This window comes from Protopterus annectens, chromosome 17.part0 (assembly GCF_019279795.1).
Source record: "Protopterus annectens isolate FY-2018-M chromosome 17.part0, PAN1.0, whole genome shotgun sequence".
NCBI lineage: Eukaryota > Metazoa > Chordata > Ceratodontiformes > Protopteridae > Protopterus > Protopterus annectens.
The window spans coordinates 530,856,553-530,883,974 of NC_056751.1; the positions used below are offsets into that span (position 1 = coordinate 530,856,553).

General features: G+C 38.2%; 1 protein-coding gene across 1 annotated transcript in view; it reads right to left on the reverse strand.

The window, feature by feature from the left end:
* LOC122791655 (leukocyte antigen CD37-like) overlaps window positions 1-27,422 on the reverse strand; it is a 748,166-nt gene that overhangs the window by 221,615 nt on the left and 499,129 nt on the right. The window contains exon 5 of the mRNA XM_044059471.1: window positions 22,773-22,847. Coding sequence (XP_043915406.1) covers window positions 22,773-22,847 — 75 coding nt within the window. The remainder of the gene's footprint in view (window positions 1-22,772; window positions 22,848-27,422) is intronic.

Below are 27,422 nucleotides of genomic sequence, written 5' to 3' on the forward strand. Positions count from 1 at the left end.
ATTTAAGCTTATTTATTTGTGTAATAACCTCTGTATATGAAATACTTTTGTCCAATAGTTTAATCTGTTGTTTATTAAGCTTTTTATTCATGTTTGTGGTTATAAACTCCTTTATTTTATCTTTAGGTTCCATGTTAATGTTATTATTGTTAATATTGTGAAAGTGATTTCTAAATTCATCTAGTATTTCTGGTAGACTAGAAACATTCTTCTTTTTCCTTAGAGAAAAGATTTCTTTGATATGGTTTTGTTTATTCAACCTTTTTGTTTTATTTTTAAGTCTATGTAAGTATTTAAGGCTTATTGAGTAAGACAAAAACTTGTATTTCTCTAGAGTTATTTTAACTTTATGAGTTAAAATTTCTTTGTATTTCTCATTTAGTTTGTTTATTTCTTCAATGACGTTCTTATCCATAATATTTTCTTTATTATGTTTATAAGAGTCTAATTTACTTTGAATATCTAATAATTCCTTATCCCAAGATTTCCTTTTATTATTATACCATCTTATACTTTGTCCATATAGATATGATTTTAAGGCATCCCAAACATAGACAATGGAGACTTCAGGAGTATTATTTATATCTAGAAAATGTTGTACTTCTGAAAGTATATATTCTTTATAGTCTTTTAGTTGAGTTAAGTATGCTGGTATCCTTTTGATCTGAACATTATGAGTATTTTTTATCACGAATTCAAAAACAATTGAGTTATGATCAGATATAGGACATGAAATGATTTTGGAATTAATTAAATCTGTTACCATCTGGTTAGAAATAAAGACCCTATCTATTTTTGAATAAGTTTTGTATCTGTTAGAAAAAAAGGTGTATGGTAATGATTTTGAATCTATCTGATTATTAATATCATTCAAATGATAAGAATTAGCAAAATCATTTAAATGTTTTGCATTAGATGTAATTCTTCTTTTTCCTATAGTGGTAGTATCACTTTCATGTAGTATACACTTAAAGTCACCAGCTAAAATAATATCTCCTATAGAGAATGATATGATCTTATCAAGATGATGTTTCACTGTATTAATACCAATTCCAGGTATCCAATATACATTAATTAAAGTGTAAGTCTTCCCATTAATTTGTATTGTAACCATACAAAACATTCCTTTGTCATCCTGATAAGACTTAATGGTTTTAGGAATGGGCATACTTTTATTCCATAAAATAGCCACTCCTCTTTTTTTCTGAGTGTGCTCTGAACTAACCAATACTGTATATTTGTTTGTGGCTAGATTATCAACATCTTTTTTCAATAGATGGGTTTCTTGCAGGAAGACTAAGTTGGCCTTATGTAAATTAATGTATCTTATTAGGCTTGCCCTTTTACACGGATTATTCAATCCATTAATGTTTAAAGAAATTCCTTTTAAAGATGTCATTTGGCATTTTTAAAACTTAAGAGTCTTATGATCAAAATAACAAATAACAACATAAGTAATGTTACATCTCCTCCTTTAGGTGTACCTTTAAATATGGCTGTATTTATTGAATCTCTTATGGGATTTTGTATAGGATTCAATTTTGTTTGTAGTGACAATGAGTGTACAAAATATATTGTGGATGTCAAAACTATATACATATAACAATGAACAAGTGAAAATAATGTAAGGATTAAACCTTGCATCCAGCCTGGAGTTAAAAACTCCAACTTAGAGTAGTATTTACCACTCAAGTTAACCCCCTACCCTAAGCAGCAGTACCTCAGCTACCACCTTATCAATTTAATACTGGTTATATTTAACTTAAATTAACAGCTTTCAATTCAATTATCTAGCAAGACAAGACTACAAATTTGAATAAACAGCATCATATAAACTAAAATAAACTTTTTTTTAAAAAAACTATTCATACTACTATATACATCTATGTAATATAATACACTTGTATTCAAATAGCATTCAAATAAACTTGATATTAGGAACCAAGAGGAGAGAGAGAAATAAAATACGTGAAAGAGGGAGAGAGAGTGAAAGAAAGAGAGAAAAAGAAAAAAAAAAAAGGAAGGCATATTTACATATTAATTTATTCAAAGTATGTAAAAATAAGTTCTAACATTCATTTAAATCAAAAACTTTGGCTAATATGGTTCAGACATTACATATATTAAGATGCATCTATTTTCTGTCATGTAAATGCAGTCAACAGCTTCCAAAAAAAAACCTTGAATTGCTTGTATATGAGCATTTTACTCATACTCATTATTGTCAATAGAATAAAATATTATATTTATAGAAATTGTTATAAATCATACTGCATAGTTATGCAAATTCTCAGAAACACTTGCATTATTGTAAAAAAAAACATCTGTATTTTGTATGTCTATACTACTGCTTTAAAATATATCACATGACAATTTCTTCCAGAATAGAGTTATAAAGTTATTTATGCTTGTCAATCAGATGAATTAAATGAGTTATAGTAATGTATATGTTTGGAACATAAGTTTTTAACACAGATTAGTATGCTGTAGTCAAGTAGATTTTCAAAAACAATTGAATAAATGTTTCATTTTCTATGCCTTCTAAAATAAGACATTTACTTACTACAAGAAACTGCATCATTTAAAATCATTATAACTGACATATTTTATGAATTATAACATAGATATTTAAGTAATTATATAAAATAACTCACATTTAAATGTCAAAGAGTTCATTTTCCTTCACATAGTCGCATTTGCATCAGTTCTACTTCCTGGTAGAGTGTTCTTCCTGAATCTGTGATGTGTCAGTGTGATATCTGGGTCAAAGGTCAGATTGACTGCTTTCAGCTTTTCTGTGAGAATTCTGAGAGTTGAAGCTTTTGAAACAACTCGAGGTACAATGAATGTTTCTGACTACAATCCTGACCACATTCAGAAGTACATAACTGGTTCAGACAGATGCAGAGCAGATAGGTTGTGTGCCCCTTCTGCAAGCACCAGTGGAATCCTTACCTTTCTAACACTAGACTGTCTGTATAATCTAGTTCAAAAAGTACTTGGGCAGTCAGCACCTTATTGAAGAAGTAGGGTTTGCACGTTTGTAGGTCCTGATAAGAATGTTAGTACATGTACCACTGTCTGTGTATAATGATATGAAGTAGGGTTTGCACTTTTGTAAGTCCTGATAAGAACGTTAGTACATGTACCACTGTCTGTGTATGATGTTATGAAGAAGTAGGCTTTGCACATTTGTAAGTCCTGATAAGAACGTTAGTACATGTACCACTGACTGTGTATGATGATATGAAGTAGGGTTTGCACATTTGTAAGTCCTGATAAGAACGTTAGTACATGTACCACTGTCTGTGTATGATGATATGAAGAAGTAGGGTTTGCACTTTTTTAAGTCCTGATAAGAACGTTAGTATAGGTACCACTGCCTGTGTATGATCATATGAAGAAGTAGGTTTTGCACGTTTGTAAGTCCTGATAAGAATGTTAGTACATCTACCACTGTCTGTGTATAATGATATGAAGTAGGGTTTGCACTTTTGTAAGTCCTGATAAGAACGTTAGTACAGGCACCACTGTCTGTGTATGATGTTATGAAGAAGAAGGCTTTGCACATTTGTAAGTCCTGATAAGAACGTTAGTACATGTACCACTGACTGTGTATGATGATATGAAGAAGTAGGGTTTGCATGTTTGTAAGTCCTAATAAGAACGTTAGTACATGTACCACTGTCTGTGTATGATGATATGAAGTAGGGTTTGCACTTTTGTCAGTCCTGATAAGAACGTTAGTACATGCACCACTGTCTGTGTATGATGATATGAAGAAGTAGGGTTTACATGTTTTTAAGTCCTCATAAGAAAGTTAGTACATATACCACTGTCTGTGTATGATGATATGAAGTAGGGTTTGCACTTTTGTAAGTCCTGATAATAACGTTAGTACATGTACCACTGTCTGTGTATGATGATATGAAGAAGTAGGGTTTACACTTTTGTAAGTCCTGATAAATACATTAGTACATGTACCACTGACTGTGTATGATGATATGAAGTAGGGTTTGCACTTTTGTAAGTCCTGATAAGAACGTTAGTACATGTACCACTGTCTGTGTATGATGTTATGAAGAAGTAGGCTTTGCACATTTGTAAGTCCTGATAAGAACGTTAGTACATGTACCACTGACTGTGTATGATGATATGAAGTAGGGTTTGCACGTTTGTAAGTCCTGATAAGAACGTTAGTACATGTACCACTGTCTGTGTATGATGATATGAAGAAGTAGGGTTTGCACTTTTTTAAGTCCTGATAAGAACGTTAGTATAGGTACCACTGCCTGTGTATGATCATATGAAGAAGTAGGTTTTGCACGTTTGTAAGTCCTGATAAGAATGTTAGTACATCTACCACTGTCTGTGTATAATGATATGAAGTAGGGTTTGCACTTTTGTAAGTCCTGATAAGAACGTTAGTACAGGTACCACTGTCTGTGTATGATGTTATGAAGAAGAAGGCTTTGCACATTTGTAAGTCCTGATAAGAACGTTAGTACATGTACCACTGACTGTGTATGATGATATGAAGAAGTAGGGTTTGCATGTTTGTAAGTCCTAATAAGAACGTTAGTACATGTACCACTGTCTGTGTATGATGATATGAAGTAGGGTTTGCACTTTTGTCAGTCCTGATAAGAACGTTAGTACATGCACCACTGTCTGTGTATGATGATATGAAGAAGTAGGGTTTACATGTTTTTAAGTCCTCATAAGAAAGTTAGTACATATACCACTGTCTGTGTATGATGATATGAAGTAGGGTTTGCACTTTTGTAAGTCCTGATAATAACGTTAGTACATGTACCACTGTCTGTGTATGATGATATGAAGAAGTAGGGTTTACACTTTTGTAAGTCCTGATAAATACATTAGTACATGTACCACTGACTGTGTATGATGATATGAAGTAGGGTTTGCACTTTTGTAAGTCCTGATAAGAACGTTAGTACATGTACCACTGCCTGTGTATGATGATATGAAGAAGTAGGGTTTGTACTTTTGTAAGTCCTGATAAGAACGTTAGTACAGGTACCACTGTCTGTGTATGATGATGTAAAGAAGAACGGTTTGCACATTTTCTAAGTCCTGGTAAGAACGTTAGTATGTGCACTACTGTCTGTGTATGATGAATAGTGCCCTCTCCTCAACACTCTGGCTTTGGCCAGGATGAAAAAGCTGGTTACCAAAAGCAGCAGTGTCATGAAAGGAAAACACATTTATCACTGAGCAAAATGGAATTGCAAAAAAAAAGCACTTCAAAAAAACCATACTGACTGAAACTCGGCCAGTCAAAAAAAAAAAACTATGACTTCCACCCAGTATATCAGGAACGTAAAATATAATGCACATTGCTCTGCCTCCATGCAGCACTACATCTGTACATTGAGCAAAAAGACACGATCCTCCTTCAAAAAATAGGATCTGTAGTCTACATCATGGCAATTCTTCATCATCCAAAAATCTGTATTCCCAGCCAGACACATTTACATTTATGGCTAGCCTCTACATACGGTCATACTAAGCAATGCATTGGTATATTTCAGTCACTTCAGTTTCACACACAGCCATTTCAGCTACATTCATCTCAATTAGTTTCTATGCAGGCAGTCCATTTAGAGCCTGTTTATTAGAAGAAAATGGATGCTTTGTAGGAAAAGATAACGTATGCAAAAGAGGGAAAACAACAAAATGGATGTTTTATACTAGGTATATATTTCAGTCACTTCAGTTTCACACATGGTCATTTCAACCAGATTCAACTCAATTACTTTCTATGGAGGCACTCTGTTTAGAGATTGTTTATCGGAAGAAAATAGATGCTTTGTAGGAAAACGTAAAGTATGAAGAGGAGGGAAAACAAGCAAAATGGATGTTTGCAGTTTGTTTCACTTAGAGTGCTTTTTCCCACTGCAAATTATAGAATGGGCCCAGACAATATCCCAGGATGCCTTCTAAACAGCATGAAACATGAGCTATCAGAGCCTCTAGAACTGCTATTAAACTATAGCCTCCAAACAGGTTTCATGCCTCATGAATGGAGAACAGTGACAGTCATCCCTCTGCACAAAGGTGGGCCATCTACAGACCCTGGAAATTACAGACCCATAAGTCTCACTAGTCTTATATGTAAAACCATGGAAAAAATGTTAATGGAAATGATCAATAGCGATATAGTAAACCTCAAGACACTGGACCCAACTCAGTTTGGTATCATCAAGGGCAGATCATGCCTACCCAACCTGGTGGATTGCTTTGAGAAGGTCACCAAAGCAATGGGTGAGGGCAAAATGGTTAACATTGCCTATCTTGACCTGGCTAAGGCATTTGACACAATACCCCACTCTGGCATTGTTGACAAACTCAAGAGGTTAGGTACAAACTTGTATGTCACCCGGTGGATAGCCAACTGGCTCACAGAGGGGGCAGAGAAAGTTTGAATTGGGGAGTCCACCTCTACAAAGAGGCCAGTCACAAGTGAAGTCCCTCAGGGATCAGTCCTTGGACTGCTCCTTTGTGGCATTTACTTCCCTTAAGTCAAGGCCAATGTCAGTGGTCTCTGGCTGACTAAATTAGCAGATGATTGCAAATTAGGAGCTCTCACTGAATCTCACACTGATACAATGTTTTCCAGGAGGGGCTGACACAGACAAACAACTGGTGTCAGAGTAATGGACGAAAACTAAATGCCAAGAAATGCATAATAGTATCCTTCGGGAAGCCATCCATCCCTGGTAACTATCATATTGAGAATACACCCCTTAGAGTTGACCCTGTAGTCAGGGACTTAGGGACACACACAGATAGTAATCTAGCCTTTGACCATCACGTGTCTACATTAGTGAGGAAATCATTCTATGTTGCACAACTTATAAACAAAGGTATGACATCTAGGTCCAAGGAAGTTATTGTTCCACTATATTCGGCATTCATCAGACCTTTCATTGGTACAATTCCTCCTTTGTTATCCTAACCAGGCATATCCAACAACTGGAACATCCACAGGGGTTCCTCACTAAAAGAATACAGGACTTAAGTAAAATGTCCTATGCAGACCACCTCAAGGCCTTATCCCTGTATTCTATATCCTACAGGCTTTTGAGGGGAGATCTATGCTGGACATACAGGGCATTGTCAGACCCCATTCTGATGGACCTACTGTATATCTGCAAAACAAACAGCACCAGAATTACCCAGTGTAAAGACTTAAACCTTGCCTGTGATATAAACAGGACCTGCTGGAGAGACAGGTATGTATCCCAGAGATTACCCCATCTCTGGAACAGGCTCCCCATCCATGTCAAGCAGAGTTCCTCCCTAACTCAATTCAAGTGCAACCTGGATAACTGGATGGGGAACAGGAAATTCAACCCTGGTTTGGCACCTATGTCTTTAATGGACACAGTTGACTGTAAATGGTTCATCTCCCAGGTCCTAGCTTGTAAATGTTTCATCTCCCAGGTCCTAGCTTGTAAATGTTTCATCTCCCAAGCCCCTGCTTCATTTATCAAGGGTATCAAAGCTTGTCAGAGATTTGGGATGCATGGCTAAGCTTAAAAAGACCCTTATGGCTGTTAGCGTAGTAAATACCTATAAAACTATGAACCTATGAATTCAAAACTTTAAACTCTGCCTTACACATCATTCAGTATGAGGAACTGGAGGTTTGATTCCATAACTTTCAAGCAACTCTAATGTGTTTCTTTATATTTATTAACTACATTAGGGCACTGATCCATTTAGATCTATTTCAGGATCAGCCGAGGTATCCAGAGAGCACCACAAAGAAACAATAGCCATTATGCATTGATGAACATAAAGCAGGTAAACAATTAAGACATGGATGAAATTATACCATAACAGAAATAATTATATATGAATAATATTGAAACTAACAGTCATATACTGGAGAACATAAATTATGTAAATACGTCCAGAGTAGAGCATAAATATTAGCAAAAAGGATTAGTGAAAATAAAAACTTAGAAAGTTTGGCTCCATGTTATCAGAAGACAAAGCCATGATTACAACAGATGACCCAAGTTTGAGTAGCAGCTTGAGTGCTGGAAGAGCAGAATGGTGGAGGACTGGGTGAGCAGGCAATGTCAGCTAATGCATCCTGGAGGAAAATGGATCTCCCAGTCTGTTATCACCAACAGCAGCTACAGGTGTGTAGGCAAGACCAAGATCAGTGGGCATTGGGTAGGTGCTCCGAAGCATGTAATTGTAGGTTTTGTCAGAGTGTGTGTGTGTGTGTGTGTGTGTGTGTGTGTGTGTGTGTGTGTGTGTGTGTGTGTGTGTGTGTGTGTGTGTGTGTGTGTGTGTGTGTGTGTGTGTGTGTGTGTGTGTGTGTGTGTGTGTGTGTGTGTGTGTGTATGAGTGTGCACGAGGAAGGCATAGTACACTCTTGTGGTGATGTGAGCTTCCAAATTAGTCAATCACAGAGGGGTTAGAGCCATCAGATATGCCTTTATAGCCTACATTAGGATATGTGGGTAAGGGTACAAGCCACCTCCATGGCTGCATCTTCATGATGGCCCCTTTGGTTGGGTCTTGCCTCTGTGCTTGGGACTACCCAGTGGTAGGGAATCAAACATGCTCCAGACTGAAAGGAGGGAGCTTGATGGCCAGGAAGCACAGAGGAAAAAAGACGGAAGGAATGCTTAGGAAAAGAAAAGTAAAAACATAAGTAAACGTAAGTAAAACAATGACAGCTACACTGAAACAATAATACCAATAAATTAGTGAAAGCAATACAACTTCAGAAACCTGCAAATTTGCCTCAAGAAAACAGTTTATCATTCTATAAATGTATCGTAAAAATCGTGCACCACTGCATATTGCAAAACAGAACTAATTTCCTGCCAAATAACTTTTGGTCGCAGTGCATCCTTGGCGTACTCAGATTTAAACCGCTACATCTTAGCCACTCCCTATATTAGTAGACAAACTGAAACATATATAAGACCTTTTTAACAATTTTCATTTATCTCTTGCCTCAGTACTACACCACTGACTAATAATGTTTTCTCTGTTATAGGTCTCAACCTCTCCAAAACAAAACACCCCTCCCAGCATTCAAAAAGGCCTTTTCTTAGAATGCTCTTATTTCTGCCTTAGGTTTGCAATCTATAACACTCTGTTGCACACACCCATAATGCACACAACCTGAAATGACTCCAGAAATCTAGTAATTATGTCACCTACGTAACCTCTGTCAACCACACTTTCTAACTCAACTGTTTTACACTTCCAGACACCAACCGTGACAAAACATGCACTTCTCTACTCATTTCATAATTACCTAATTGTATTATATTAATAATATGCCAGTATTATATTTATAATCTAACAGGATCAGTGCTATTGTAAATACACACTCTCACTTCTCACTGTAATATCTCATTTCTGTTCACCCTTTAAGTGTGTACTCCCTAAAGTTCAAAATGTTTCACCTGCCAAGAATTTATTGTTATAACTAATAATCCATAAATTATGCTTCTCTGCATAATTGGACTGTGAATTTCCTCTGAATGTTACATTATCCTTTTTTTTTTTTTTTTACTATTTTTTTGTAACATTTGTTTTTGAAAATGGATACTCTAGGCCCAGCCCACCTATCTAAAATAAATATGAAAATAAATATGTAAAAATAAATGATAGTTTGATAAAGAAAAAAAAAACTCAACTTGCCACATTTACAGTAGATCGGGTGCTGACTTGTCAGAACATGGGCTAAATTCTTGGCAAGGCTTGTAAGGGTCTAGCCTAGTAACTTCCTATGATCCTATGATTTTATGTGAAACTGTAATTAAAATAGTATACTAGTGCACTCATTAACAGCTGATTCTTATGTGAATTTGATTTTAGCAACCGGAAAGAAGGAAGTAATAAAATCCAATAATGATTCATGAGATAAAAAAAGAAACATTACAACACTGACTCATGTTTTCCTCATTACGGGCTTTTTCACTTTACTTTTACACTGTAAACATAATCAAAGTCAGGAGGCTAATGCTAACACTGTGAGTCTTTGAGTCATGGTTTCCTCATTACGGGCTTTTTCACTTTACTTTTACACTGTAAACATAATCAAAGTCAGGAGGCTAATGCTAACACTGTGAGCGTCTTTGGATCAGCTCCAGAGGAAGAACAAACAGCCCTGAATTCAGAGGCATGATGCCCATGGTGCTGTAGTGGGCAAATGTTCACTCAAATTTCTGGTGTTTTGTTTACCTAATTGATGTTTTTATAGCATAAAGTTCATAAACTTCTATTTTATCTTGAAACCTGAAACAAAAAGAAGCTAAAATCTTACAACACTAAAAACAGAAAGAAATAACAGCAGTCCTAATGTTAAAAATATTAACAACTATACAGGGAAAGAAAACACTAACCCTTATTTGGGGAATTTAACCAGGACCCCCCCCCCCCTTCCATGGAGTTATCAGTGTCACTAGACCAGCAAGGAGTGTAGACTCAGATATGTGGTTTTTCCCAACAGTAGTTTTACCTTTCAACTACAAAACCACCATAAAGATGATTTTAACACACAAGTTAGTACAACACAAAGTTCATGGTTTGTACTGCATTGGATACTAATATTAAAAGTAATCTCTTTTGTTTACAAGGAGTGGTGTAAAATTTTGTGATGACTAAATTGTCATTTCATCTGTGCTCAACTATGCTACACATACTTTACCTACTAGATTATCACTTTATGGATCATCTCTGCCTGCGCTTCAAGGTTTTTGAAACACAACACAAGTAAATACCTGGCTAGTATTTTACAGATTATTATAAGCCAATATGCAGAGCTAAGAAGCAAACCCTAAACCTTGCATCTATGAGGTTAAGATCATAACTGTTATGCCACCCCCAATGACTGTTTGCTACACTGCTACTATTTCATTTAATGGATGCATGATTAGCAATTCTCAATCTAAACTAATAATCTAAAGAAGAAAATTAACACGAGTGCAAAGTATTGTGCCATTGTTTGTCTTGCTCTCCCCTTGTGGTGCTTTAATTGCTTATAGCACTAATGCCATCTGCTATCACTGAATGGATCCCATCATTATTCTTGAAAAAATGCAGGTTTTAATTACCAGCCAGCAGCTTCCACAAACCATAGGAGCCTTAGTGTCTGTGTACCTATTTACATACCGTTTGACTTACAACAGTTGTATGCTGTGCATGGCTTCACCTGCAATATTTAATAGGATCGAGGGCTCACAGCTGTGAAAAAGGAAACATACTGAGTAATATACCGGTTTATCATTTCACCTTCTTACTAGTACAAAGAAGTTTTTCACTGTTTTTATTTTCAAAACTGTCAGTAAGATTTGAGTTTACAGGCAGATCTGAGTTTAAATTAGCTTTCTCCATCACTTCCCCCCCAGTCTATGGAAAAAACTAAAACTGACTTTCTTGAGGGAAATTAGTCTAAACATATAACCAGATCCTTGAACAGTTGGTTTCTTATCATACTGGAATCGTTTCTTTCTTCTCATGCTTTTTTTAGAAATGGACTATGGAGGTCCATGGCATGAACATCAACTAATGGAAAACTGCACACTGTGCAAACATACTCAAAAAGCACCACAACTGCTCACTTTAAAAGGAGCCATTTTTAAAAGCATGACAGTGTAAGAAGAGCACCCCTGTATGCTGGTGTTCTGTGTTTATCGCACCTTTAAGCCTGATGTTAACTGCAGAGGAGGGTCAGTGTTCCTCAAATATTTTATTCCTTCCAAAGTGATACCCAGAGATTCCCGAGTGTGCTCACAGAATTAAAGCTCACATTGGGAAAGCCAGACTTTCAAGTTACAGCTTTTTATTGATCTCTTTCTATGTCCCAGCAAGACCATGAACATTCATTAACTATCCTTAAAAATATCCCTGCAAGATATGGATCTTTAATACTCGTTGACTTCAGCAACCCCTCCATAGGCTAGAGTGCTTATACTTTCAGATGTTGGGAAAGCACAGTGATTCCTAGACTGAGTAAAAGTGAATTACCTAGATCAAACTAGCTAGAATCCCAGCATACAAACCCCATAATGGAGCCATGACAGAAAGCCACCTATGCCAAGGCTCTATTTGCTCACTCAGATAAATGTAACAATAGTGCAGTCCACAGCAGAAGCAAATACAGAGATAAATTCAATAAAAAAAACACCCTGTCAGTCAGAAGATGGAAACAAACTTTATAACATAAGAAAGAAACTGTTGAGATTATCTTGCTAATTCAGAACCAATCAACATGAAGAGAATACAAAAAGACCTCACTAAGAAACTGAAGGCAGATATTATGACCAGCAAATCTTCCTATGAATTTAGGCTAGCTTCTGAGACAAATGACATTATAAGTCCTTCATTAGCTATGTTAGAAAAGTAAAGAAGAATTCATATCAAAATCCCAGGATGCAAAAAAACTCCCTTACCAGCCTCAGTAAGAAGCTGAGATCCCTCATAAAATCCTCCAAAGCTAGTTACGAAAATAAAATTGCCAAAGATTCCAAAGACAACCACAAGGAACTCTACAGTTATGTCAAGAATCTAAATGGCAATGCTCAGATCTGCTGTGAGCTACAACAGAATGACATTAAATATACTGATCCCAAGGATATTGCCAATATCCTGGCAGATCGATTAGTGCCCACTTCACCCCCCTCTCACCCCCTAAAGGGCCCTTCTCAATACCAAAAGACTGCCAAATTCCGGTAATCACGGCCACACACATAGAAACCACACTCTCCAAAGCTAAGAATACAGCATCCATCAGACCAGATGACATCCCTGGCTGTGTACTACATGAACTACAAAATGAACTGGCACCTCATCTAAGTGTCATGTTTAATCATAGCCTCACCTCAGGCTTCATGCCCACTGAGTGGCACACAGCTACAGTTATCCCACTCCACAAGGGGGGATCCATCTTGGATCCCGGGAACTACCATCCCATCAGTCGGATGAGCCTGATCTGCAAGGGCATGGAACGCATTATCATGGAACTTATAAACAAAGACATTGGCAACATTCAAACACTGGACCCCACCCAGTTTGGGTTCGTGAAGGGCCGATCATGTCTCCTGAACCTGACTAACTTCTTTGAATCAGTCTCCAGAGCTGTGGCCAAGGGTAAGACGGTCCACACAGCCTATCTGGACCTAGCCAAGGCCTTCAACACCATTCCCCACTGGAATCATAGATAAATTTACTAAGCTGGGCATAAAGCCCTATGTCACTCGATGGATTGCCAACTGGCTTACTAAACAGAACTCAGACTGTAAGAGTAGCCGACTCCAATTCCAGCTCCAGACAAGTGACAAGTGGAGTACCTCAGGGTTCAGTCCTGGGACCACTCTTGTTTGGCATCTACTTCTCTGAAGTACAGGCCAACACTAAGGGACTCTGGCTAACAAAGTTTGCAGATGACTGCAAACTGGGAGCCATTATTGAATCCCCAAATGATGTGGATATTCTACAAAAGGACCTTACAGAAACAGATGCTTGGTGCCAGAGCCATGGGCTCAAGCTTAATGCCAAGAAATGTATAGTTATCCCCTTTGGGAAAAACCATGTACCCATGAATTACCACATAGGTGGCAGTACTCTAAACACTGAAAGTGTAATGAGAGACTTAGGGACACAGGTGGACAGTGGTCTCACCTTCGATAACCACATCGCCACAACAGTCAGGAAATCCTTCTATGTGGCACACCTCATCACTAAGGGCTTTTCATCCAGAAAAAAGGAGGTCATTGTCCCACTGTACTCATTCCTCATTAGACCCATTATAGAGTACAATGCCTTGTTTGATATGTACCTCAGAAGACATCTGCATCAGCTGGAAAGGCAGCAGAAATACCTCACTAAAAGAATCACAGGCCTAAAGCAGATGCGCTATGCTGACCGTCTAAAAAAACTCCAGCTCTACTCTGTGGCATATCGTCTACTCAGAGGCGATCTCTGCTTAACATACAAGGCCATGTCAAACCCTGAGCTGTTGGACATGCTCCACTTAAAGAAATCCCAATCCTTCAGAGCCACAAGCTCCAGGGATCTAAACCTTGTCATCACAATGAACAAAACATGCTGGAGGGATGGGTTCCTGACCCAGAGACTCCCCATACTCTGGAATAGACTGCCCATACATGTCAAGCAGAGCACCTCCTTGGCCCTCTTCAAAAGGAACCTTGACGATTGGATGTGAGATAGGAAATTCACCCTGGGGATCATGTCAGTCGCCCTGCTAGACAGGGGTCCAGGGAAGTAAATATTGTGGGAAGAAATATCTGGTGAATTCTTTGGCTAGGCTTGTATAGGCCCTATGGCCGATAGACTAGTGCCAACCTATGAACCTGTGAACCTATATCACTGTTCTGAACTTATTTTTAATGGCGCCTCCCACTCAAATCCATAAGATATTGCTAAAGTATCAGTAAACAAGTTTGCTGAGATCTTCACCCCTGAAACTATCATCTCCATTCCAGATATCACTGAGTCACTTCCCTCATCTCAAATGATGACCTCCTTAAAGCACTCTAAAAGACCAAAAACACTTCATCCATGGGTCCCAACAGTATACTGGGTTGTCTAATAAACAGTGTCAGCTGTGCCCTCACCGATCCTCTCCTTACATTGTTCAACTTAAGCCTGGCTACAAGCTACGCTGCCAAGTCATGACATACTGTAATGGTGAAGACCCTCCATAAGGGTGGCACCACTACTGACTCAAATAACTAAAGATCCATTAGCCTTACAAGTTTTGTCTGCAAAGTCATGGAGCACATCTTCACTGATCTCATAAATCAAAAATTTAATCAGCCTTGACCTGCAACAATTTGGATTTTTTAAAGACAGGTTTTGCCAGCTTAATGTCATAGGCTTCTTTCAAAGAGTAATGCAGGAAGTGGACATCAATCACAGGTTGCCTACTTGGATCTCACAATGGTGTCTGATACCATACCACATGACGGGATTGTAAACAAGCTTATGGCCTTTAAAACTGATCCCTATGTAGTAATATGGATTGTAAACTGTCTCAAGGACAGAATACATGTTGTCAAGGTTAGTGAATGCCTCCTCAGTTAGGGAAAAAGTGACAAGGGGTATCTCTCAAGGTTTTGTGTTTGGTCCCCCCATTTATGGTATCTACTTCTCTGACAACAATACTGACACCAAAGATCTCTGGTTGAACTAAGTTTGCAGATAATTGTAAGTTGGGTGTAGTTGCTAGCTCAACTAATGCTAGTAACACCCTTCAAAACTAATTAACAAGAGTCAACTCCTGGTGCACCAAAAAGGCCTTCAACTAAACACTAAGAAAGGCAGTATCATCTGCTTCAGAAAATAACAAATTGATAAGAACTACTACATCATTAACACCTCACTATCTAGTGAAACAGTTATCAGGGAATCGGGCACCTGGGTCAATGGCTTCCTCTGCTTTGATCATCATGTAGCAACCAAAGTTAGAAAATCCTTCTAAATCTCACAACTAATCACCAAGGGCTTTTCATCTAAAACCAAGGAAGCTACGGTTCCTTTGTACTCTGCCCTGGTCAGACACATATCAAACTATAAATATTAAAAAACATAAAAGACAGCAGAGGCTCCTAATGAAAAGGATTGTGGGTCTCAAAAATCTTAATTAACAGGGCAGGCTAGAATTTTTCCTTTTATTCTATGTCATATAGGCTCCTGAGGGGATACCTTGTTTACCACTCCCTCAGGGATCTTATTATCTGTGACCTTCTTTTTCTGAGTAAATTAAACAGTGTATCAACACTAGAATGGGGTGGCACAATGGTGCAGTGGTTAGCACTGTCACCTCACAGCAAGAGGTCCTCTGGTTCAATTCTTGGCTTGGTGCCTTCTGTGTGGAGTCTGCATGTCCTCCCTGTGTTTGCGTCGGTTTCCTCCAGGTGCTCCGGTCTCCTCTTATCTTTCCAAGGCATGCTGCAGGTGGATTGGACACGCTAAATTGGCTTTAGGTGTGAGACTGGGCGACGGGCCAGCAATGTGACATAATAAAACTCCACTGCCAATCATTCTGCAGACTGATGTTCTGCTGTGGTGACCCCTAACTGAGAAAAGCCAAAAGGAGAAGAAGAATCAACACTAGAACAAGAGACCACAATCAGGAGAAGAAGAATCAACACTAGAACAAGAGACCACAATCAGGAGAAGAAGAATCAACACTAGAACAAGAGACCACAATTAGGAGAAGAAGAATCAACACTAGAACAAGAGACCACAATCAGGAGAAGAAGGATCAACACTAGAACAAGAGACCACAATCAGGAGAAGAAGAATCAACACTAGAACAAGAGACCAAAACCTTCACCAGGGACTTAATACATCTATATGGAGGGGTAGGTTGCTTACCCAGTGCCTTCCCTTGTTCTGGAATAGATCCATTGTCACATGAAACAGAATGATCCCCTGCCAGCCTTCAAACATGGCACTAACAACTGAATGGCTACCCTGAAATGTATTCTGGGATTTATAAGCCTTACTTTCTTTGAAAGTGGTGGTATAGCCTGAGTCTTTTATTGGCAAGGCATGCATGGCTTCTAGTCAAACAGTGCTGTATTTCCAAATGATTCCTATGATTCCCATAGGACACTGTGACTAAATGAACCAATGCAATCCATAGTGACTGCAACAAGTTCAGCTAGGATTATGAAACCTAGCTGGCATAATCAACATTGCTTCAAGGAAAGCAAAAGTCTCGGCAATATTCATGGCCATCCAGAATTTGTTTAAATACCTGTTAGGAGAAATATCTGATGCAGTGGTACTGTCATTCACCAAGTTTTCATTCATTTACAACAGAAGTCTGGCAGTTTAGTTCAGAGGATTAAGGTATGAGCTGTTAATGAACTTCATAATGTAGTCCTGAGTACGATTCCTTTGTGTTCCATCTACAAAGTCTGTGACTATCAACAATTCGCAAAACCACACAGTGGTCTCAGGTGGTCCCTGAAAAAGGATGCTTGTGTCCAGTGGGCTTGCTCAATTAACAAATAAATAAAAATAATAAAGAAAAATGTTATGCAGAGCATGCGGTTTACCTACATACACTTATTACACTATTGAAGTTCTGCATCACAGAGAAATAGAAGCAAAATGAGCCCTCAAAACCATAAAGGAAATCATGCAGCAATTAGGACTGTGAGAAAGACATGAAAGTAGTTCACATGTTGTATGGTTGTTCAGCAAAATGAGCTATGGCTACAAACAGCTCAGTTTTGCAGTCCTGATTCTGACTTGTACAGTCACCAGCTGTGCACTGTCAAAATGTCCACACATTTACTAGCTGTTCTCTAGTTGCTCTGCATTAAGAGGCTACTTAAAGTACACTCTGCTGTTGCATAGAACCAACAGTCCTACCTTGAGGCTCAATAAGTGTGTGGGCTTTAGCCACAGAAATCAGAATCTGAGGAATGTCACAAAAAGACCAAAAAAAAAAAAACATATAGCAAAGAGAAATACATTATAAACAAAAAAAGTTTGAAATTTCTCAGTTCAAACTAATAAAATGGCTTGCAAAAAAAACTCTTCAAGAATGTAACGGTAAAAAACAAAGGAGTCAAATGACATGTCCACACAGTTGTCGTATGGGGGAGGGGGTATTTCAGTGCCTGGGTTATTGCAGAAAGAATGTTATGGTATCAAATTTATGCCGTGGTGGTACAGTGATAGCATTGTCGCCTCACAGCAAGAGGTTCTCCCGTTCGATTCCCAGCTGCAGCGCCTTCTATGTGGAGTCTGCATGTCCACCCTGTGGTTGAATGGTGTTCGAAAGACATGTGTAAATGGGCATGCTTTCGTTGAAGGTTGGGCATTGGGCTGGCACCTCAGCACTGTAAAAATCTACTGCCAATCATTAGTGGACCGGAGTTCCGTTGTGGCGACCTCTAACTGGGAAAAGCCAAAAGAAGAACAAGCGTGATCATTAGGCAAGACAGTGGGCAGATAAGACAGGCCAACAAGTTTTTATCTGCTGATTAATTCTGTTTTTAAGCTTTACTGGTGTGAGCAATGACAGACATGTTTCTGGTAAAACCACTGTGTCCTTGTGTTTAGTTAAGTGTCAATCAGAGCATTCTAGAGCTCTTTACTGCTTAATGAAGATTGTGGCAAGTGTTACTTCAACTGTAAGAACTAAACCTTATTGCACAGTTTCTTCAGATTACATAGCTTAGTTAATATGGACTGTCCTGTAGAACCTGAACTTACTTATAGTATTTATGGAAGAAGTCTGCTGTGAAAATCAGTGCTTATGCTGACATACCATTTTTATTACACTGTAACACAGCAGTGCTGTATTCCTTTTCTTCTCATACACCAAACAAGTTGAATAAATTTCAAAACCAGCAAAGATGCTGGTGACACAGCAAGAACAGAAGCCAAGCACTCATTCAACCAGCATTTTTATTGTGGCCTTTCAGACAAAATCTTAAATTAAGCTCACAATTACTAAAATTATCACCATCTGCAGCTAACTTCCTTAAAAAACACACGCCTGTCTTTATGCCAGGAACTATAAGCAAATTTTATATTTTTCCAGTTCAGCTTCTCATGCTCATTTATTAAAGTTATAAAACACACTACTAGTGTCTGTACTCTGTGTGGAACAAAAAAGGTTTGAGACAGAACTATGGCAGAAAACAAATGGCCAATGTATTCGGCAAGGCACAGTAAGGTAATTTTATCAAGCATACTTCGTCATGCTAGTTTTATTAAATGGTGAGAAATATGACCACTTGACTCATAAGAAGATATAACCATTAAGGTCGAAAGAGTGACAACAATAATAGTTATTTACATAAAAGACCCTAGAAATGTTCAAAAATAATTTATTTATTTATTGATTTATTTTATGTATTTATTTATTTTATTCATTTATTTATTTGACATTTGGTAACTGGGAAAGTCCGACTGGGTGTTAAGCCCATTTTCAGTGGAGGCCCAGAGAGAAAAGCTCTGTTTACAAGAATAATACAGTTCTATAATCAGTTATACAGCATAACTTAAGAGAAAGAAACATTTAAATAAGTAACATAGGGGAATGCAATAATATTTACAAAAATTAACATCACGGAATAGCACATAAAATTGATAGTACATGGAAGAGATCAAAGGGCCCCATACCTACATTTGTCTCAAGAAAACATCGAATATACAGACATTCTACATAAAAGAATTACATGAAATTATAGTTGGAGAAGTTTAGTATGTGGGGAGAAAGTGGATACTGTACGGTGTATATTGAAAGAGATTCAAGGTTCAAGGTAGAAGTTACAAAGAGGAGGAATTTGAGAGAAATGTTGTGTATAAAGAATAGTCATGGAAAAGAGATAAAAGTTAAGGTTATATGAAAAATGTTAATGGGAAGCTGAAAGGTCAGGTTGTTGTGAAAGGAAGAACAGGAAGGAGGTTGTATATTGAGTTAGAAGAGCATGAAGAGCAGGGAGGTAGAGGATGGAAAGAAGGTTTGGAAGGAGGAGGGATGGGTGAATAGGTGAGTAGAAAGGGATATAGAGTAGTAAAAGGGATTGAGTTATAGGAGGGAGAAGTGTAGGTAAGAGTGGGTAGTGGGGTAAGAGTAGTGGAAAATGGGGAGAAAGTAAAAGCAAAAATTGGTATGGTTGAAAAAGTGAAAAAAAAAACAGAGAAGTGGTGGCGGTAGATGGGGTAGTGGGAGAGGGATATAACGAGTGTGGTTAAAGTAATGAAAGTATAAGTGTAGAGGGGGAATATGGGGGGTGATAAAGGTGAGTGGTAAGTGTAGAAGGGGAGGGCTAAGGTAGTATTCATTAGCTGGGTTTGGAGCATGGGCAGATTCAGGTCGTAAGAAGGTGTTCTTTTAATTTAAATTTAAATTCCTTGACATAGTTTAGTCACGTAGTAGGAGTAGAGACATTCACCTGTGTTTCTGTGGGGCCTATATAGTGTTAATAATTGTTTATCTTCAGGAAGAAGAGCCCTTGCAGGTGTATATGTTTGGAGAACCGACTTTAGTGATGGATATTTGTTTGGTTGATAGATAATTTGATGTGCAAAGGTTAGTTGGAGGTAGTTTAGTAGTAAGGGAAATTCAAGCCATTTTAATGCATGGAGTAGGAGGCACTTATTGCAAATTTTGCTATTTTATTGTAACAAGTTTCGAGCTTATTTTTTTAGTGAAGCCTGAAGATTGGTTAAGATAGCAGCACCATATAGTGGTGAGGGAAGCAGGCAGGTTGTGGCAAGTATTGTTTTGGTGGACATATTCATGAAGTTCTTATGATGGTAGTGTTTCTCTAGTTTGTAGGTTGTATTCTTTATTGTACTGTATATATGGAGATCGAAGGAAAGTGTATTGTCTATTGTTACTCTGTTGTTACTCCTAGTAATTTAGCATGAGAAACTATTTCAATTTCAGAATTATTTATGGAATAAATCTTAAAATCCAAAGGTAGTTTAGGTGTAAACAAAAGGAGTTTTATTTTGCTGGGATTGAGTAAAAGTTGTGCGTTGGTTAGCCACGATTCAATAGAGGAGGAGGCAGTTTGGATTATGTTATAATCCTGTAGATTGTGTCTTTCCAGTTTTTACATATTTGACAACTGTTTTCTGTCAGCATTACGTGAAATACACTTAAGCAGTGCAGTTTAACATGTGGCAGACACTTAGTGGTAAGGGTACCAAGGCAGATTATGTATAGAGTTAATATGTCTGTACCTTTAAAGATCAGATGCATCATCTTTAATACTAGCAGTTTATTACAAATAAAGGAGATCACCACAGCAGTTTCAAACTAAGTGTCTCTCACTACACACTGCCTCACTAATTCCAGGTTAACTATTGATTAAAAGAACTTTGTCCATGTGACCTCTGGCCAGTCAGTATTTAGTTAGTATTTTCATTCTTTTTCTAGAAAAATCTGGTATGTCTGTCATTGAAAATGGACTTAGAGCTGAGGGCTGCTAGTCTGAATGTAAATGCTGCAGTAAGCTTTGCAGTTATGTGTCCACCAAAAGAACCAATCAAGAAGCCATGTCTTGAGTCAATGAAAGTGAATGTCATTTTCACAGATAACAACACGTTAGCCACCTAATCTGTCAGCCTTAAACTGCTTCTAATTCATCAGGCAGACTTACAATTTGCCATTATTTCCATTAACATTTTCAGTAAAAACGTAGTTCAGACACATAAATTAGCAGGCTAAACAGTCACCAGTGCCTTTTTCTCATGGGAGCAGCATATTATAAATAAGAAAACTGCTCTTTTATATGCATTTTGTGTTTCTTGAAAAAAAAAAACAGAAATAATAACAAGAAGGTGAAATATGGGCTTCTCTATACTTCAAGTCCCAAATGCATGAAGACTTGACTTGCTAATCTCAAGCCCCTGATGTCTGAACCTACTCATTCACTGTTTTCCATGGGAAATCACTGTTGATGGTGCTTCTAAGTGTGCGTCAGTGGTGATTCCTCTGTTTCTGGAAATTTCTCCATTCTTCATATTTGTATATTCATAAAGTTGTTATACATATGTCTAGAGGTGTGGGGGGTACTTGCTTACACTTGCCTTTAATTGTAGTGGGGGGTTGAATGTCGACCAAATTAACTCAGTGACTTGAGTCCTTGTTGAGTATAAACATCAACAATTCACTAGAGAAGCAAAATGGGAACATAAAAGAATCTTAAAATACACAAGCCAGTACAGGATGAATGAAATATGAATAAATTATGGTGTAGCAATGAGTATTAAAATGCATTCTGGAGGCCAGAAACCACAGCTGGACATGTTCCTAACAGGTCTGTTCAGGTGCCGGATCAGGTGATAATACAATGGATAACAGCAAACCATGGTTTTCAGCTTTAGTTATACCTTATTTAGTACATCTGAGTTCCTATCAATACTCTTCCTTATTGCAGTATTTCTTTGACAGCAAAAATTAAATAATAGCTCAACTAATAAATGACATTAATAAAAATTCGCTTCTCTGGCAGGCACACCTTCTTAACTTGTACCCTGTGGCCAGTATACAAATGCCTGCCTGTGCCAGTATATGCACAAAACACATTTCTGACTGCATGGCTGTCCAGTGATGCCCTAGCAGATGGGGGGGGGGGGTCACTTGGGAGTAGCTGAGTGCCTTTCGACAGAGATGTTCACAATGTTGCATGTAAGGAAACTGTCAGGATATTGTAAAATAACTCCCATTTCAAAAATCATTTTTGATGACATGGATGAGACAGATTATAAGGGTAATTCAGCCATCACCTCCAAACATCATCAACACTAAAAAAGCATAAAAACATGCAAAGCAGTTCCATGTACAAATCTTTTAGATCAAGGCTGGATTTTAGGTACTCCCCATGCCTAACTGAGTGTATACCAGTACTTAGGTACTTAACATGCCTAACTGAGTGTATACCAGAACTTAGGTACTTACCATGCCTAACTGAGTGTATACCAGTACTTAGGTATTTACCATGCCTAACTGTGTATACCAGTACTTTGGTACTTACCATGCCTAACTGAGTGTATATCAGTACTTAGGTACTTACCATGCCTAACTGTGTATACCAGTACTTTGGTACTTACCATGCCTAACTGAGTGTATACCAGTACTTAGGTACTTACCATGCCTAACTGAGTGTATACCAGTACTTAGGTACTTACCATGCCTAACTGAGTGTAAACCAGTACTTAGGTACTTACCATGCCTGAGTGTATACCAGTACTTAGGTACTTACCATTCCTAACTGCGTGTATACCAGTACTCCAAGTGTGATTTGTGCAGCAAACAGAAGAATAAGAAGGAAGAAATACTGAAAAACATAAAGAGACACAGAAAGACAATACTGTCAATACACAGATCTCTTGATTTCATTAGCAGTAAAGCATTTAGCATAGCTCTGACAGTTTTCTCTGCTCATGTAATATTTACTTTTTCCTTACTTCCATACTAGACATCTAGGTCAATTACAAATTTACTTCATAAACATCACAAGGTAGAGATGTGCCTGACAAAGTAACAAGTATTCAACCAGACATGACTTAGAAAACAGTGAGTGAAGGCAATATTAAGAACAGTATCACAAATTAAATAAACAATTTAAAAACGGATGTAATTTTTGACCAAATTCAGGGCTTCTGCTCAAATATGCATCTCTATAGCCATCAAACAAAGAAATTCCAAGTGTACTAAAATATTAAGTTGGGTATTTGGTCAGGACAGAAAGACAATGTAAAATTAATTTGATGTCACGTACACAGCACCAGCTCAGTATGATACTGCACCTCCCAGTACAATACTGAACCAACCCAGTATGATACTGCACCTCCCAGTGTGATGTTGCACCTCCCACACACCATCTTCTTAAGATTCAGACTTTGTTAGATGAAGACAGCGTAGTCAGTGTTTTTGTAAATGCATGCTGTGTGTGATGGCCACATATCTCATTTTTACCATATCCTTGTATTAGTAAAATTCACATCTCAATGAAGTCTTTACCACTTTCAATCAAAGAACTCAAAAAAGACCTAGCAAAAATAATATCCTTTTATGAATTAATGTCTCTCAACATTATTGCCTCAGAAAAAAACAGGTCTGACATTCACAGAAATATAATCAATTAAACATCATGAGACAATTACAGCACAGTAACACTTCAAGAGTGCACATCATTGCAGTCAATGACTTCAGATAGCTGTGAACTTACCAATGCATTATTCCTGCTAAATCATCAGGGCTGTTGGCAAAGAGGATCAGATCATCTATGTCCAAGGTTCAACTAACACCTCAGTCACTGCAATGCCAGCAAAAAGGGAAGGATCACACAGGTGAAGGTCTGTTCTCTCTACATAGAAAGAAGGTGTGCGATTTTCTGCTTCAAAGCTGCCCTCTAGTGACAACTAATGGGCTCAATCCTGGAAAGAACAAAGACATTGGAACACCTGCCAGCATGGTCTTCAGGTGACTTGCAGAGCTGTAGGTATGCCACTACTCTCACTTTATGTGTACACCCAGGTTATATGGCAAATGAATAAAACCACATGCCAAAAAAGTAATGGGGATTTAGACCACTGCCACTCAGGCCATCACACTGTACAGAAAGGTAAACACAAGGGGAACTAATGGGTGTATTATAAGCATCTGGCAGGGGTTACTGCACTACAGGTTAATGAAGGTACAGGAACAAATGCAAGATCAAGAAGGAAATGACCCAGAGCAAATCCTTATTCTGAGATGGATATAGAAATCAGCCAGTAGAAGATAGCTAATACACATTACCTCCCCCAAGAGTTCATACAGCGCCTCCCTTTGTCCCACCTTTGCCTACTTGCCTTTATCTATTGCCTTTAACCAACTGTATGTTAACGCCTTTTCAACTGGCTCCTTGCCGTTTTCTGCAGGGAAGATTATGCATGGAATAACCAATCTACAGTAAGAGCAAGCAGATTTAAAACCAGGCCCTGGTCAGCAGGAGATCAGCAGCAGTTTTAGAAGTACATCTTTTTTCTTCCTAATAACCTGGATGCCAAACCCCTCCTTGCTCATGCCAAAGCCTCATAAGGTATAACAAGGCATGGCTGGGTGGTATGAGGATGAATACAAACTCAAAGCTAAGGGATTAAACATCAGGCAATGAAGGTTCAAAGTCCATTTACTGACAGTCAAAACACATTAAGTTCACCAGTGGTGACTTCATGGCAGCAATACCCAGACAGCCAGCTTATCTGAACATTGTTCTCCTTATTGAAATGTCTGCAGCACCACCACCACCCCCCCCCCCCAAAAAAAAATTATATACACCAACTCTGAGATTGCCATACTTCTGAGAAAAGGGAATATTCCAGGAAATTGCATCTTTGACTTGGTATATACAAGTCCAATCTTTCAGCCATTCATTCATCTTATTTTAGGTCTCGCTCTAGCAGGTTCCAACATTTCAAATGGTTACCAAATATTCTCCTACCTTGATATACTAACTGCTTCCAAGGACAGTGAAGCCAGTGAAGTGAGCTTACTATTATCCAAGATTTTTTAAGTTAAAATGTCAATGAAAGGTTCATTATTCTTAATAACTTAAATATTTTTCGTGCATTTCTGAATTTATAGATCCTCATCAACTGCATGTGGTCAAGGGCTCAGGACCAAGTAATGGCCATAAGATGAGGAATTGTATTTTTTTTTCTATTTTTCTTTTCTTTTTATGTAGAAGTACTGAAGTTAGTGTTACTGTTTCACAGCAGCTAGTTCTCCAGTCCATCTCCCATCTGGGTTGCCTTTTGTGTGGAGTTTTCACATCCCCCTGTGAAAATATGGGTTTTCCAGTTGGTATTTGTTTTTCTGCCACATCCATAAGACATTTGGGTAGTTGACATGAAATTATTCCAAACTGCCCATAGGCGAGTGAGTGTGTGTGTGTGTGTGTGTGTGTGTGTGTGTGTGTGTGTGTGTGTGTGTGTGTGTGTGTGTGTGTGTGTGTGTGTGTGTGTGTGTGTATGTGGGGGGGGGGTCCTATGATGAAGTGGTGCCCCATGCAGAATTAATTGGATGCCTTATGCTCACTGTACTCCAGGATAGACTCTAAATTCCTTCCAACCCTGAATATGATATGATCAAGCTGTTACTTAAAATAAATGAACTTGCTTTAAGAACATGAGTGTGACTGAATGGTAGCCATGTATGGGTGTGAAGGCATATAAGGCATATACATGCATTGTTTACTTGTTAGGTTCCTGGCTCAGACACTGAGAAATCACACTACAATAAATACATTTCCTAGAAGTTACCACTCAGTAAGCAGTGTTTGGATACTTTCCTTACTATCGTGGAAAGCACACTCTGAAGGAGTCAGCTGAGATGAAGCACAACAGCACAACCTTTAGTAGAAGTTTGTTAACTATGGAGCTCTGGCAGATGTAAAGGCTCAATATCCCAGGATGTGCCCTGAAATTAGTGCATTTATTTAGCAAGCCTTTGGGGTTAAACAGGAACATCCTCCTTCCCCAGGGAGATGCAGAAAAACATGGCATCTCTGACAGCTTAGCAGAGACAGTTAAGGCTAAAAGGTGAGTATGATCTTCATCCTATAGTACTGGGTCTGAGTCTATCAGTCTCCACTTACAAACTTTGAAATATCAAAAGAATGCATGGACTGCCCCTTAAAAAGAACCATGGCACTTCTTTAGTGGACTTAGTTAACCAATGAATAGAATAACAAATAGGTTTAAAAAATGTGAGTGAGAAGCAATTCAGTTAGATAGCAAAGTGTGTGGTAAGTCACCGGAAGTGGTTACTAGATAAAAATGAAGCATTATTAGTCAGTGAAAAGGGATGGCTAGGACACAGGCCCTTTCTGGTGTAAGATACATGACTTGTGCTTGGCTAGAGGACAAAAGTCTCAATTTTATCTACACCTATCTCTAAAATTAATCTAACTGTAGGACACAGAAAAGAGAATGGCCCCATGGCTGAAGTGAGTAGAAGGTCTTACAAATGCTTATTGATTTGGGTACTATAAAAGTTGGCAATGTAGGGTAGAATTAAGTGGCCAATGCTAGACAACACATTCAGGGGAACAGAAAGGGTTTGGTCTTCTTCAGTACTGACACCAACTGGAAGATGGATGTACAGCATGCAGCAGATGGGCCATGGTGTGCACTTGGTTCTGTGAAGCTTTGATCATGCAGGAGTCATCCAAACAAGCACATGGGACCATACACACACTGTTAAAGTTATACCAGTCCCTCACATATATGGAAGTGCATGTTAGCCAAGCAGTGGGAAGGTTAGGACTAATATGAAAAAATGTAATGACTGCTTGCATGTCGACTACATTATGGTAGACTTTCACCCAAATGGAAATTAATACAGTACAACTGTAGTGGTGGGTTTAACAGGTATGGGAGAGAAAAATACCAAATGAAAGATAAAAGAAAGAACAGTTGTAGTTCAGATGGTTACTTATTATGCATTTTACATCCTCTTAAAACATGTTGTGGACACTGAATATGACGTTCAGAAGGATACACTGCTACATACAGTGGATCATATCCTGAATCTCCCTAACAGTCTTATAAATAATGGAAACATGTGCAATGAGAAATATGAAGCCATAGCTACTGGTGCAAGGAGAGTGACAGAGCGACAGAGCGTGCTCAGTACAATGTCATGAAATGTTCTGCATCCAATAAGGATAACTGATGGAGACTAGTTTGATGGATGCAACCTTTAACAAATTCATAGCTTCTCAGGTTCTAAACCTAATTAATTGTTATTCATTCAGGATCCTACACCTGTCAGGAGGTACACTGACCAATGAATCTATGCTCTGGTTACTCTTTTCTAGGATCCATACAGTCTTACTGTATCCCCACAGTGGCAACACTTTTAC